Source organism: Pipistrellus kuhlii, unplaced genomic scaffold (genome assembly GCF_014108245.1).
Source record: "Pipistrellus kuhlii isolate mPipKuh1 unplaced genomic scaffold, mPipKuh1.p scaffold_m20_p_11, whole genome shotgun sequence".
NCBI classification, from domain to species: Eukaryota; Metazoa; Chordata; class Mammalia; order Chiroptera; family Vespertilionidae; genus Pipistrellus; species Pipistrellus kuhlii.
This window is the reverse complement of record NW_023425416.1, coordinates 20,126,333-20,138,641: the sequence shown is the minus strand read 5'-3', so window position 1 is coordinate 20,138,641 and position 12,309 is coordinate 20,126,333. Positions and strand designations below refer to the sequence as shown.

Genomic DNA, 12,309 nt, shown 5'->3' with positions numbered 1-12,309 from the left:
TTATACAGTCGCTTGATAGACTTGGGACAGCACCCCAACCCAGCAAAAGCACACTCTCCCCTCTCTGAGCCTGGACTTAGCCCCCGGAAGCCACTATCCAAAGAAAAGAGATGATCACTTAAATCAGCACTGTCGAAGAGAGATCTAGTGTAAGCCACAAGTGTGATTTTAAATTTCCCAGTAGCCATGTTAAAAAAAAAAAAAATTAAAGAAACAGGCAAAATTAATTTTAATAACATAATTCACTTAACTCCATATGGCCAAATTATTATCAAGCCAACATATAATCAATATAATGAATTATTACTTGAGATCTATTTTAGACTTTTTTCACAATAAGTGTTTAAAACTATATGTGTATTTTAGACTTACAGCACATTTCAGACCAGCCACCTTTCCAGGGCTCAATAGCCACATGTGGCTACTGTATTGGATAGCACAGGCCTCGGCATTTTTAAGCCCAGAAGACAAACCTTCTTCAGCGAGAACAGATGGGCACAAGCCCTCTCAAGGGCCAGCGTCCTGGAGATGGAATGATCCAGACTGGCAGGTTAAACAGAGCTAGGCACAAATCCCAGCTCTAACCCTCGCTAGGTGTGTGCACCTGGTCACGTCACTTTGCCATGTCTTCAATTGCCAAGAATCCTCCCAGGTTTCACGGATTCTTATATCATCAGGCAAGAAAATAAGTGCAGAAGAACTTTGCAAACTATAAAGTATGTTGCAAAGTCAAACTGCTGTAGGTCATCCATTCAACATACTTTTATTGCTACAGTTACCACAGGTTACAATAAGAGAAACTGCAGTAGTTATATTATCCCAACAACATTCATCCTGGCCTATGGTTTCCACACTGTGGGCAGAGGGCCCCGATGCCAGGATGGCCCTGCAAGGGTGGCGGCCTAAGCATGTTGATAAGTAAGGTATTCGCTCTGAGACACTGGCATTAAAGGTATCTGATTGCACTCTCTTTTGAATCCTCCTGTTATAAAGAGTTACAATGAGGAGAAAGAATAAAAGAAATCAAATTCCTAGTTTCAGGCAAGAACTACAGCTGAGTCAGCAACTTTTACTCCAGCAACATTTCGTGTCCCTCCTTGCCTTTTGGTCACTATTATGGAGGGACTGCTTGAAGCAGGATGGTTCTAGAGAATTACTTTCTTTGCATTACTTGCTTAAGAACCTGGAAGAAGCTAGGAGTGTGAACCTGGGAAGAGAGAAAGAGAGGTGAATACATTAGAAACTTAATAATAAGCCCTAACCGGTTTGGCTTAGTGGATAGAGCGTCGGCCTGCTCACTCGAGGTTTCCATGTTCAATTCCGGTCAAGGTATGTATCTTGGTGGTGGGCACATACCCAGTAGGGGGTGTGCAGGAGGCAGCTCATTGATGTTTCTAACTCTATCCTTCTGCCTTCCTCTCTGTAAAAAATCAATAAAATATATATTTTTAAAATAATAATAATACGTATAATAGGATTCCATTTTTGTTATGAATTGAATTTTTTTTTTTAAAAAGGATGTTGATGTGTGGGGTGTATCAGTTATGTGTGGTAACATTATGGCTGAAATGTTTTCTTTTTATGAGTCTATAATTTTTAAAAATTTGTGATTTTTATCATGCAGGGTGTATTTCTTGTGGAAAAATAAAATCTATAGACTTTTTAAAAAGACAATAAAAATCTCCTATAGTTCTACCACCCAAAGATAATGATACTAATATTTTATATTGTTCCAGATATTGTCCTATGTCTGTAAATACACATATCCCCCAAATGTATTTACTTTTAGCGAAACCAAAGTGACAGTGAAAATCAGGAACCAGTGAAAGATGGTACATTTGAGAACATTCATAATGAATAAAAAATAGTTATATTAAGGTGTCAGAGAAAAATACTTGAAGTAATCAGAGAGGGCCCAATCTTAATTTATCCTTATCCTTATTTTTTCATAAAGAATGTAGATTACTTCTGTAATTGAAATTAATAGAATCAATTAATCAACTTTTTTATCTTTTTTAATCCTTACCCAAGGACATGCTTTTATTGATTTTAGAGAGCTAGGAAGAGAGGGAAGGGAGGGAGGGGAAAAGGGAGAGAGGAAGGGAGGGAGAGAAAGAAACATACATCAATGTGAGAGTAAAACATCAATCAGCTGCCTTGACTGGGGATCGAACCCACAACCTGGATACGTGCCCTGACTGGGAATCAAACCCGTGACCTTTCAGTGTATAAGAGGACACTCCAACTGAGCCAGACTGGCCAGGGCAATCAATCCTTTTGAATGGCTCAGCTAATAAAAGGGAGGGAAAGGGTGGCACACACAAAGGAGCCCAGGTGTCCGAGGCCTTAGAAACCATGATCCTTTGCATGTGTAAAAGCAAAGGGACAGACTGTGGCAGCCCTTCCTCTTTTACCTCGTGTTCACCCAGTGCCCCCGGCACCCCAGCATCCCATCTCTCTCTTCTCACTGTCACCCTCTCACATGCCCCTCCCCCAGAAAATGATGAAGGACAACAACCTGGTACGCCACCTGGATGCCTGTGAGACCATGGGCAATGCCACAGCCATCTGCTCAGACAAGACGGGCACGCTGACCACCAATCGCATGACAGTAGTGCAGGCTTACCTTGGTGATGTTCACTATAAGGAGATCCCGGACCCCAGCTCCATCAATGCCAAGACCATGGAGCTGCTGGTCCATGCCATTGCCATCAACAGCGCCTACACCACCAAGATTCTGGTAAGTGGTATAGTCTCCTCTACAGAAAGCCATCTCCATGGGGGATGCAGAAGTACTGGGCAGGTTCAGCAACATCTTTCATATTTCTAAATCCTGCTGATGTATTTTCATGTGATCAGATAGTAAGTGACTTGATTCTCTTTGACTTAACTTCTATGTTTGTATGACCAAAAATACAGGGTGGGGCAAAAGTAAGTTTGCAATTATGTGTACATGAGACACATAGTTTATTCTTGTATTATTTATTAGTTATTGTGAGGCGAACGTGATAACCACTACACTACGGAAATGCGGTTATTTATTAGTTATTGTATTATTTTCATACAAACAACTGTAAACCTACTTTTGCCCCACCCTGTGTGTGTGTGTGTGTATTTATTTTAAAAAAAAAAAAAAAACACTTTGTTTTTTTATTATTAGTGCCTTTATTGGGGTGACATTGGTTAATAAAATTATATAGGTTTCAAGTGTATAATTCTATAATATATCATCAGTATATTGTGTGTTCACCACCCAAAGTCACATCTCTTTGCATCATCATTTATTCCCCTTTACTGTCTTTTTAAAATCTTGTCATTGCCCACCCTCTGAAAGAATCGTTTTAAAAAAACATTTTTTAATTAGTCAGCTTTTGCTACATAACAAACTACTCTAAGACTTCCTGGCTCAAATCAAAACTATATTTATCTCACAATTCTGTGAGTCAACAATTCAAACCGGGCTTAGCTGGGTGATTCTTCTGGTCTCGGTGGGGCTAATCTTGGCAGGACTGGAGGCTGATGGGAATGGTCTCTGCTGGATGGCTCATCTCTGCTCTTTGTGATCGGCCCCACTTCCTCCAGGCTTGTCTGTTGTTAAATAATATAAATCCAACTGAGTAAAATTTAAATATGTTTCTGGTTTATGAAATGGTTCATGAACTGGACAGTACTCAATATAGCAAATAGAAAGGAGCTCTGAGGAGCTGTACAAAATTGAAGGCTTTTATAGGTAAAGAGGGGAAAGAGTGGATTGTTTCAGGCATAGGTAACCTACTTTTGGGATCAGAAGGGTGAATTCCCTTACTAGTGCTCACCAGGAAATTCCAGATTGACTTGTTAAGATTAAATTCCTGGGAGAGGCTGAAACTGCCATTAGGTTAGGCATTAAGTATTGGTTTGATGATGTGGATTTAGCAAAAAGGACTCCATTTGGGGCCTCTTGCCTCTTTTCTAGCAATTACCCCTTTGACCAGACTCTCAGCTTAACTGAGAGGTGTGATAAAACTTTAGGGCATTCACCACTCTCAGCTACCACTTTGTATTTCTCACAGTTTTTACTGACCTTCTGTGTGGTTCAAAGGTCATGGATGAATTTCTGTGGTATTCACAGGCCATAACTTTAGGTTCATAATTTTGAAGTCAGTCACCTCTCCTCTTTCCTTTTCTGGTGATCCAGTCCTAAGAAGATCATCTGCTTGGTTAGTGGCTGCAAGCATGGACTTAAAGCCTTTGAGAGAGTGCAACATGCCAGGGAGACTACTGTGACTATGATGAACAGGGTAATTCCCAGTATCTAGAGTATGCTTTGTAGCCATGGCCCCCAAGATCTAAAACAATTAAAATCAAATAAGTCAAAGGAATTCCCCACTGAAGGTATCACCCTTTTTAAGCCAAGTAGCTGCTCCATGGTCTTATGTAATTGAGTTTCAACTTCCTCATAAGTGTTAACCCAGGTGCAATAGGTGGTGTTGGCCACAGTTTATAGACACCTTCCTGCTCAGCTAAAAGCTGGTAGGAGACTATTATCAGGAACATCTTTAGCCAGAAAGTCTAGGGTTTTTCTTGGGTAGCTATCATCTTAGCAGTGGATTCTGCAATATCCTCAAGAGTTTAGGAGAGGTTTCTAATCATAACCTCATTTACATTTACTCCTAACCAGGGATGGAGATCCCTCCCAAAGGAAGTGACCCCTGAGTTATGAACGCCTTCTGGTTGGTCCTTTCTAACTCAACAATGCAAGTTCAGTGGAGCTGACCAATGAGGTGTCCCACTTTGTTTTGTAAACAGTTAGGGGCTTAATTAGATAACCTAAGAAGTGTTACCCAGTTGTGTGCCAGCCATCGAAGCATTCATAGGCCCAAGGAAAATGATGACTGCCACAGACAAAGAAAAATCCTGTCAGAGCTCAAACTATTTCCACTTCCTAATGGATTCATTTCGCAGGGAGTGTTAACACTTGCCTATTCAAGCCAGGGGTCACTTAGGTTTTCAGGGCGTTCTGGAAGTAAATCTCCCAGCGGGAAACAAAGAGTTGTTTCACACTCCAGAGGTTATCCCTCTTAGCAATGTCCAGGGAGGTATGGATTATGGCGTTACCTTTCCAGGCCAATGCCAGAGTAACGGAATGAAAGAGAAGAGAGGGTTTCATGCTTAAAGTATGAAGTCTTGACCCATCATCTTCAGAGAAAACAGTCTACATGGATGTCAGCTAATTCTCTTCCTAATCAATTTGATGTGGAGTCTCCAGCATTTGTGCAGGACCAGATGTCAGGTGGAGCCTTCATTAGCGCAAGATGTGTTTACAAGGCTCGAGTCCCTGAGGTCAGCCTGCCACCTGGATAGTGAGGAGGACCTGGGGTAGTCCTTTCCCAGAAGATTTAAGGGCAGTATTTATTCTTAGTGATTCCAAATAAGAAGGTGGGAGAAAATTGGAAACATTAGTTTGAATACAGGTAGCCAAATTTTTTTAGAAAACTAGCAGAATTTAAGTTCCAATCCAGTTTACAGGCATATAACAAAACCTCAGAGACAATTGACTTTGCTTGGTTGGTGGCAAGGATAAGAATCTAATACAAAGATGAAAAAAAAAAAAAAATTCTCCCTACAGTTATCTCATTTCTCTTTTCCAAAAATAATCACAGCAAAACTAATTTGTTTGCATTAGACTTGGCCTGATTATTTACATAAGTACAGCAAGAATAGTGGTTGCTTTGCTGGAAACTTGTAAGCAAAGTACCAAGGAGTTTTTCCAAGGGGACTTATTGGCCTTAAAATCATCTGGTCAGTCCTGACCGGTGTAGCTCAGTGCATAGAGCATCTGCCTGCAGACTGAAGGATCCGGGGTTCAATTCCTGGTCCAAGGCATGTACGTTGGTTGTGGGCACATCCCCAGTAGGGGGTGTGCAGGAGGCAACTGATCGATGTTTCTCTCTCATGGATGTTTCTAACTCTCCCTCTCCCTTCTTCTCTGTAAAAAAATCAATAAAATATATATATTTTTAAAAATCATCTGGTAAGCCCTAGCTGGTTTAGCTCAATGGATAGAGCATAGGCATGTGGACTGAAGGGTCTTAGGTTCAATTCTGGTAAGGGCACATACCTCGATGCAGGGTCGATCCTGGTCAGGGCTGTGCAGGAGGCAACCAATCCATATTTCTCTCTTACGTCAATGTTTCTCTCTGTCTCTCTCCTCCCTTTCACTCTCTCTAAAAATAAATTGGAAAATATCCTCAGGTGAGGATTAATCAAAAAACAAAAATCATCTGTTCATATCTTAAGTCTATGCACTTCTTTCTCAAATGTGATAGTCTAGTCAAAGCCTTAGTAATATAACCAATATTTCCCACTGTATCCTGTTACAAGAACAAATTGTCATTGGACTTAGCTATGTTGTCATGAAAAGAATACTCAAGAGTTTCACAATTCTGAAGAAATAAGGTAGGGGATAAAAAATAAATGTTTCATCTTTGTTTATATAGATATATCTTGCCAAATTATTGATAGCTAAAGAGAAAAAATTTTCCTTCCGGGCTAGCATGGCTTAGTGGTTGAGTGTCATCCTATGAACTAGGAGGTCACGGTTCAATTCCTGTTCAGGCCACATGCCCGGGTTGCAGGCTCAATCCCCAGCGTGGGGCATGCAGGAGGCAGCCAATCAATGATTCTTTCTTATCATTGATGTTTCTCTCTCTCCCTCTCCCTTCCTCTCTGAAATCAATTTAAAAAAAAAAAAAAAAATTAGGAGAGAAAAGGTTTCCTTAAGACCGATAAAGCAAATGCCGAAACCGGTTTGGCTCAGTGGATAGAGCGTCGGCCTGCAGACTGAAGGGTCCCGGTTTTAATTCCGATCAAGGGCATGTACTTGGTTGCGGGCACATCCCCAGTGGGGGGTGTGCAGGAGGCAGCTGATCGATATTTCTCTCACATCGATATTTCTAACTCTATCTCTCTCCCTTCCTCTCTGTAAGAAACCAATAAAATATATTTTTTAAAAAGATTGGTAAAGCAAAACATTAGAGAACCATCGATGCTTCAAACAAGAATTCAAAAATTTTCATTCTCCTCCTCAGTTCATTCAGTCCTGTGTTAATAATTCTTAGTTCTGCTTGAATCCAGTTTTTCCAGAAATTCTTACCCAGTTCATTTTAAGATCGTAAAGTCATCAGAGAACTGTACTAGTCAAAGTTTTTTATGAATCTCCTCCAAGAGGAAGCACTTTCTCAGGAACACGTTTCTAAAAGCACCAGAGTAAAACAATAGCTCTCTGTAATGACCAGGCTCCTTAAATGCCCTTATTCAAGATCTAAAAAGAGCTCATTATAATGGAATTGACAAGGAAATTTGGTTATCTCTGCAATATATAACAATTTAACATGGTAACAGGAATTATTATATAACTGATGACATCACACCAGGACATATCAGATTTCCAAGAATTTAACACAATTTTTGGAACACTTATAGCATATACCCATTCAGATACAACATAAAGAAGTCTTGGTATTACTTCTTCTTTTACAGTGAGTGCTTCCCATATGACTTAACACATCAAATAAGCCTAATTAGTTTGTCTCCTTTTTTATAAAGAGAGAGAACACTTCTTTTGAGATGTTTCAAGGACCCTCTGGAAAATCCCAAAGTTAATTCAAAGTCAAAAAGAATTCATTTAGAATTTGATTTGGGGGAAATTTGTTAAAAATACCAAAAAAAAAAAAATTTTTTTTCAAACACTGGTTAAATAGAATCATAGTTCATTGTGAAACAATACTTATTTAACCAAAGTGAAAATAAGGACTTTACAAGCAAATTTATAAGGCTGCATAGTTCTGAGCAAAACTTACCTTTTTTAATATTGAGAAGACTACGTTACGTTAGTTCAGAGATTTACTTAAGTAACCAAAGACCTGATAAAAACAACATGGAACATAGGTAATTTTTATTTTAATTACAGTTGATATTCAATATTATAACTAGTTTCAGAAATCTCTTTAAGTTTTTAGCCATGAGACATGTACAGTAATATAAAATTCACTAATTATAAAACAACTAGAGGCCGATGCAGGAAATTCCTGCAAAAGTAGTCCTTCCTTCCCTCAGCTGCCAGCACTGGCTTGCCTCTGGCACCAGGACCCACCCTCACAGCCACCACTTCGTCCAGAAGGTCATCTAGAAGAACGTCAGGTCTAATTAGCTTTTATTATTATAGATAGTTGCAATAAAGTAAGTTTATCTGCTCAGATGGCTAAAGTTTTTCCTATTGCTATTTGTGGCGAAGGCACAAATTTTTTCATTCACTTGAATTTCAAATGACCTTCCCACCTTTCATTTTCTTTCTGATAGGAGTAACCCCTGAAGTCTGTAAAACGTTCATACCTCAAAGACACAGGGAAGGAACTCGAATTCCTCCAAGGACGTTGGTTTCCCAAGACCACTATTTACAGATGAATATTTGAGATGAATAGCAGAGTTTTGGGGATTGCTGAAAGAAATAGATGAACTTTGAACTGCCTCTAGAGTTTATTTCATATTTGACAACAATGCATAAGACAAGGACAGTTGCTCTCATTTCCTCCAAGAAACTGGTTTGTAATTTAAATGACATCATAGATTGATCTACCCACAAATCCCTTTACAAGGGATTTAAAAGGTTTTTAATCCCCTCTGGGTACATAGTCTTTATTTGAACTTAGGGGAAAAGGCCTAGACATTTTTCTATCAGGCTCTGCCATTTGGCCAAATTGTAACCACAGAGCTACTTTGTAGTTTTTAGTCAGGACAAAGAGGAAATTTTTTGGCAGCCCTCACCGGTGTGGCTCAATAGTTAGAGTTGGCTTTGATTCTCACCCAAGGTCAGGTATCTGGGTTGGGGCAAGTTCAGGAGGCAACCAATCGATGTGTCTCTCTCACATCAATGTTTCTCTCTCCCCCTTCCACCCTCCCTTCCACTCTCTCTAAAAATCAATGGAAAAAATATTCTTGAGTGAGGATTAACAACAATAAAAATACTTTTGGCAGTATTAAACAACCGCTTGGATTCAAGAGGGACCCCAAAAAAAAGGTGTAAAAGATATTTTATTTTCCTCTCTCTACTGGGGACTACAGACAGAGATGTGGTAGAGCTGACTCTAGTAAAAATTGTCTCCTTCAGCTGGCTTCTGCCAGTTTTTCCAGGTTTCCACCTGCAGTTCTGAGTGAGGTTTAAAGTAGAGAGTATAGCTTCAATACTGAGTTTGCCAGTATTGGGCAAGGTTTGTTTGTTTGTTTGTTTGTTTTAATTTTAAGTTTAGCTCCCACTCCGCTGTTTTAGGGACTAATGTAGCCATTTACCAGAGAATTCCTCAGAGGCTCATCAACTCTGGGAGGGGTCTATATGGGGGCCCTCCTTCGAAGGTAGATACAGGGATGTCTGTAGGGCCCTTACCTTGGCAGAATTTTGTTTATGGTCTGTAGTCTCTCCAGAAAGGAAAGACAATTCAGACAGAGGATTACTAGGGTAAGTACTCAAATGCAGGAGGAAAGAGGGGAGGATAAGAGTTGTGTCCATTTTATAGCATTTTGATTTAGATACCTCTTGTCTCCTTAATGTTTTTCCTTAAGTTTTGCCTGAAGCTTTCAGTGGAGCTACTGGAATTCTGTAGACTTTTGGAAGTTTCTGCATGCCAATTAAAGTAGGTATCCCATTCTGTTTGTTTAACTTGGGATCCTTCACTTCAAAGTGCACGTCTTAAAGGATCTTATCTCATTGGAAGACACTCCCTAATGGCCATTGTAATACCTCTGAGGGCTCACAGCAGTGTGGTACGACCCCAGCCACAAATGGAGGACAGCCCACATTTCTGTCTGGCTGTATTTGGGGCCTCCAACCTGACAGTTACCAAGCCAAGCTCTCAGAACACAAAATAAGCTTAGTAAGATTTTTCCATTTCTGTAGATATTTATAACTTCTGGGACCATAGTTCTTAGTTATAAAACTAGAGCCCCAATCCACAAAGACTCGTGCAAGAATGGGCCTTCCTTCCCCCGGCTGCCGGCACCACCTTCGCTCCTGCCGGAGCCGCCTTTCCATTCTTTCCACCTTCCCACGCTGCCTGAAGGCATGGAGAGGCTGGGCGGTGCTGACTGCCTGCATCGTCACCATGGCGATGATGCAAGCATCCCCCCCTTACTGGGTGCCTACATATGCAAATTAACCTTCCATCTTTGTTGAGTTAATTTGCATACTCCTGATTGGCTGGTGGGCATCTTGAAAGTACAGTTAATTTGTATCTTACTCTTTTATTAGTGTAGATAAGTAGGTGTGCTGGAAGGTGCTACACTAAATCTTTAGATTTTAAGGATTCTATCTCTTTTCAGCAAAACTTTTGGGTCTCTCAAAGCCAAAATAATACCTAAAAGGGAGATGTTGCTGGGTTGGGGATTGTGCTGTGTTTTGCAGTGACCTTGTTACACAGAAATTTTCTTCTTAAGGTTAGCAGGCTGACCTAGGGTCAATCTAACCAGATCTGTGACCAATTTATCCTAACATGGGAATCTTCGCATTAAGTGGTGAGTGTTCTAATAGCTCCTTTTACTTATTTTTTTTCAATTACAGTTTATATTCAATATTATTTTGTATTAGTTTCAGATGTACAGCATAGTTAGACAATCATACACTTTATGGTTAGATAATCATAAACAAATCATATGGTTACAAAGAGTTCTCCCCTGACATTTCTAATAGCTCTTAAATGCCCAACCAATTCCCACTGATTTTTGTGGTTTCCAAGATTCCCATTAGCAATGCCTTCACCTACTGGACCCAGTCCAGCTCAGGTCAGGCGCAGTCCAATCCCAGACCAAGACCAGTTTTTTTTAAGTTGGACCCAGTCCAACTTCAGGCAGAACCACCAAGAGTTTTCTGAGGGTTGGGAAAAGGATTGAACCCGCAGACCTCAACAAATGGGGACTGTAGGCTGGGGGCTCCACATAAATGAGCAACTGGAAACTGCCCCTATAGTTCCCGTGTGGGTCTTGGGACAGACCCAAGGGCTGGGGTTTCTAATCAAGTAGGGAACTGTGGAATGCCATTGAGATCAGTAGCACAAGCAAAGAAAGCAGAGCTCAGAAACAAAAGGTATTTCCCCACAACCCTCCAAAATGGCAAGAAAGACAATGAACTCAAAGGCTTTATGGGGGTACCACACTTATATTTCTCATTGTCTTTCAGAAGTTTGCTTTGGATACCATTGATGCTACCAAATTTGTTAAATAGCAAAAAAGTCAACTGAGTACAATTTAAATATCTTAATTGGCTTTATTGAGTGACTCATGAGTCGGATCCCATTTAGCAAGTAGAAGCTGTACAAAATGGAAGGCTTTTACAGGCAAGAGAGGAAAAGGGTGGATTGTTTCAGGCTTAGGTAACCTGAAGGGGGACAGAAGGGGTCAGTCGGGTGAATTCCCTCACTAGTGCTGACCAGGAAATTCCAGATTGACTGGTTAAGATGAAGAGCCTGGGAGAGGCTGAAACTGGAATTAAGCTAGGTATTATGTCTCGGGTTAGTGATGTGTGCTTAGCACAAGTGACTCCATTTTGGGCCCATTGTCTTAATACTGGGCTTGTTCACATTGTCACTATGCTACATTCTATTGACTAACACAAGTCAAGAGACCTGCCCAGATTCAAAGACAGTAAAGAAACAGACTCCATTTCTTAATGGAAGAAAATGCAAATTCACATTGCAAAGGGCATGGATTCAAAGAGGAGACTATTTATGGCCGTTTTCACAATCTACCACCAATGATACTGTTGTTGTTAGTAATAGTAGGGTATTCCTAGCTTTGATAAGAAAATCTCTCATGTTCCTGCCTCAGCTAAACTGCCATGACTCATCATGCTGTAATCTCTACTTGATTTAGAAACACAGGTTGCCTTTTTTTTTTTTTTTTTTTTTTTTTTTAACTCACCAGCATTTGAGCACTTGGAGGAAGAGAAACAGAATTTTCCATCCAGAGGTCAGCTGGCACCTCAGAAATGTGGGGCATTTCTGCATGTGAGCATCTGGGTGAGCGGGTGAACTTTTGCTAACCCTCCAACTGTGCCCTAGCTCTGCCCTCTCCATTTTGCCCCTGAGCCCGCTCAAACCTTCATGACCAGGTTGGGCTGTGGGAGCTGGGAGAACAAGAGTCAGCAGCAAGAGCCGAAGGCTGGTGGGGGGAGGAAGAGAAGGCAGCTCCTGCCTCCATATACTGGGGCTGCAAGAACTGCACCCAGAGCTGCAGGCTGAGGGGGGCAGACATGACAAAGGGAGAAAAGTAGGTTGAGAGGAT

General features: G+C 40.7%; 1 protein-coding gene across 11 annotated transcripts in view; it reads left to right on the top strand.

Annotated features, from left to right (window-relative positions):
• ATP2B2 (ATPase plasma membrane Ca2+ transporting 2) overlaps positions 1 to 12,309 on the top strand; it is a 363,792-nt gene that overhangs the window by 308,163 nt on the left and 43,320 nt on the right. For all 11 annotated transcript variants that reach the window (XM_036431068.2, XM_036431062.2, XM_045579174.1 and 8 more), the window contains one exon: positions 2,498 to 2,740. In XM_036431068.2, the coding sequence (XP_036286961.1) occupies positions 2,498 to 2,740 (243 nt within the window). The remainder of the gene's footprint in view (positions 1 to 2,497; positions 2,741 to 12,309) is intronic.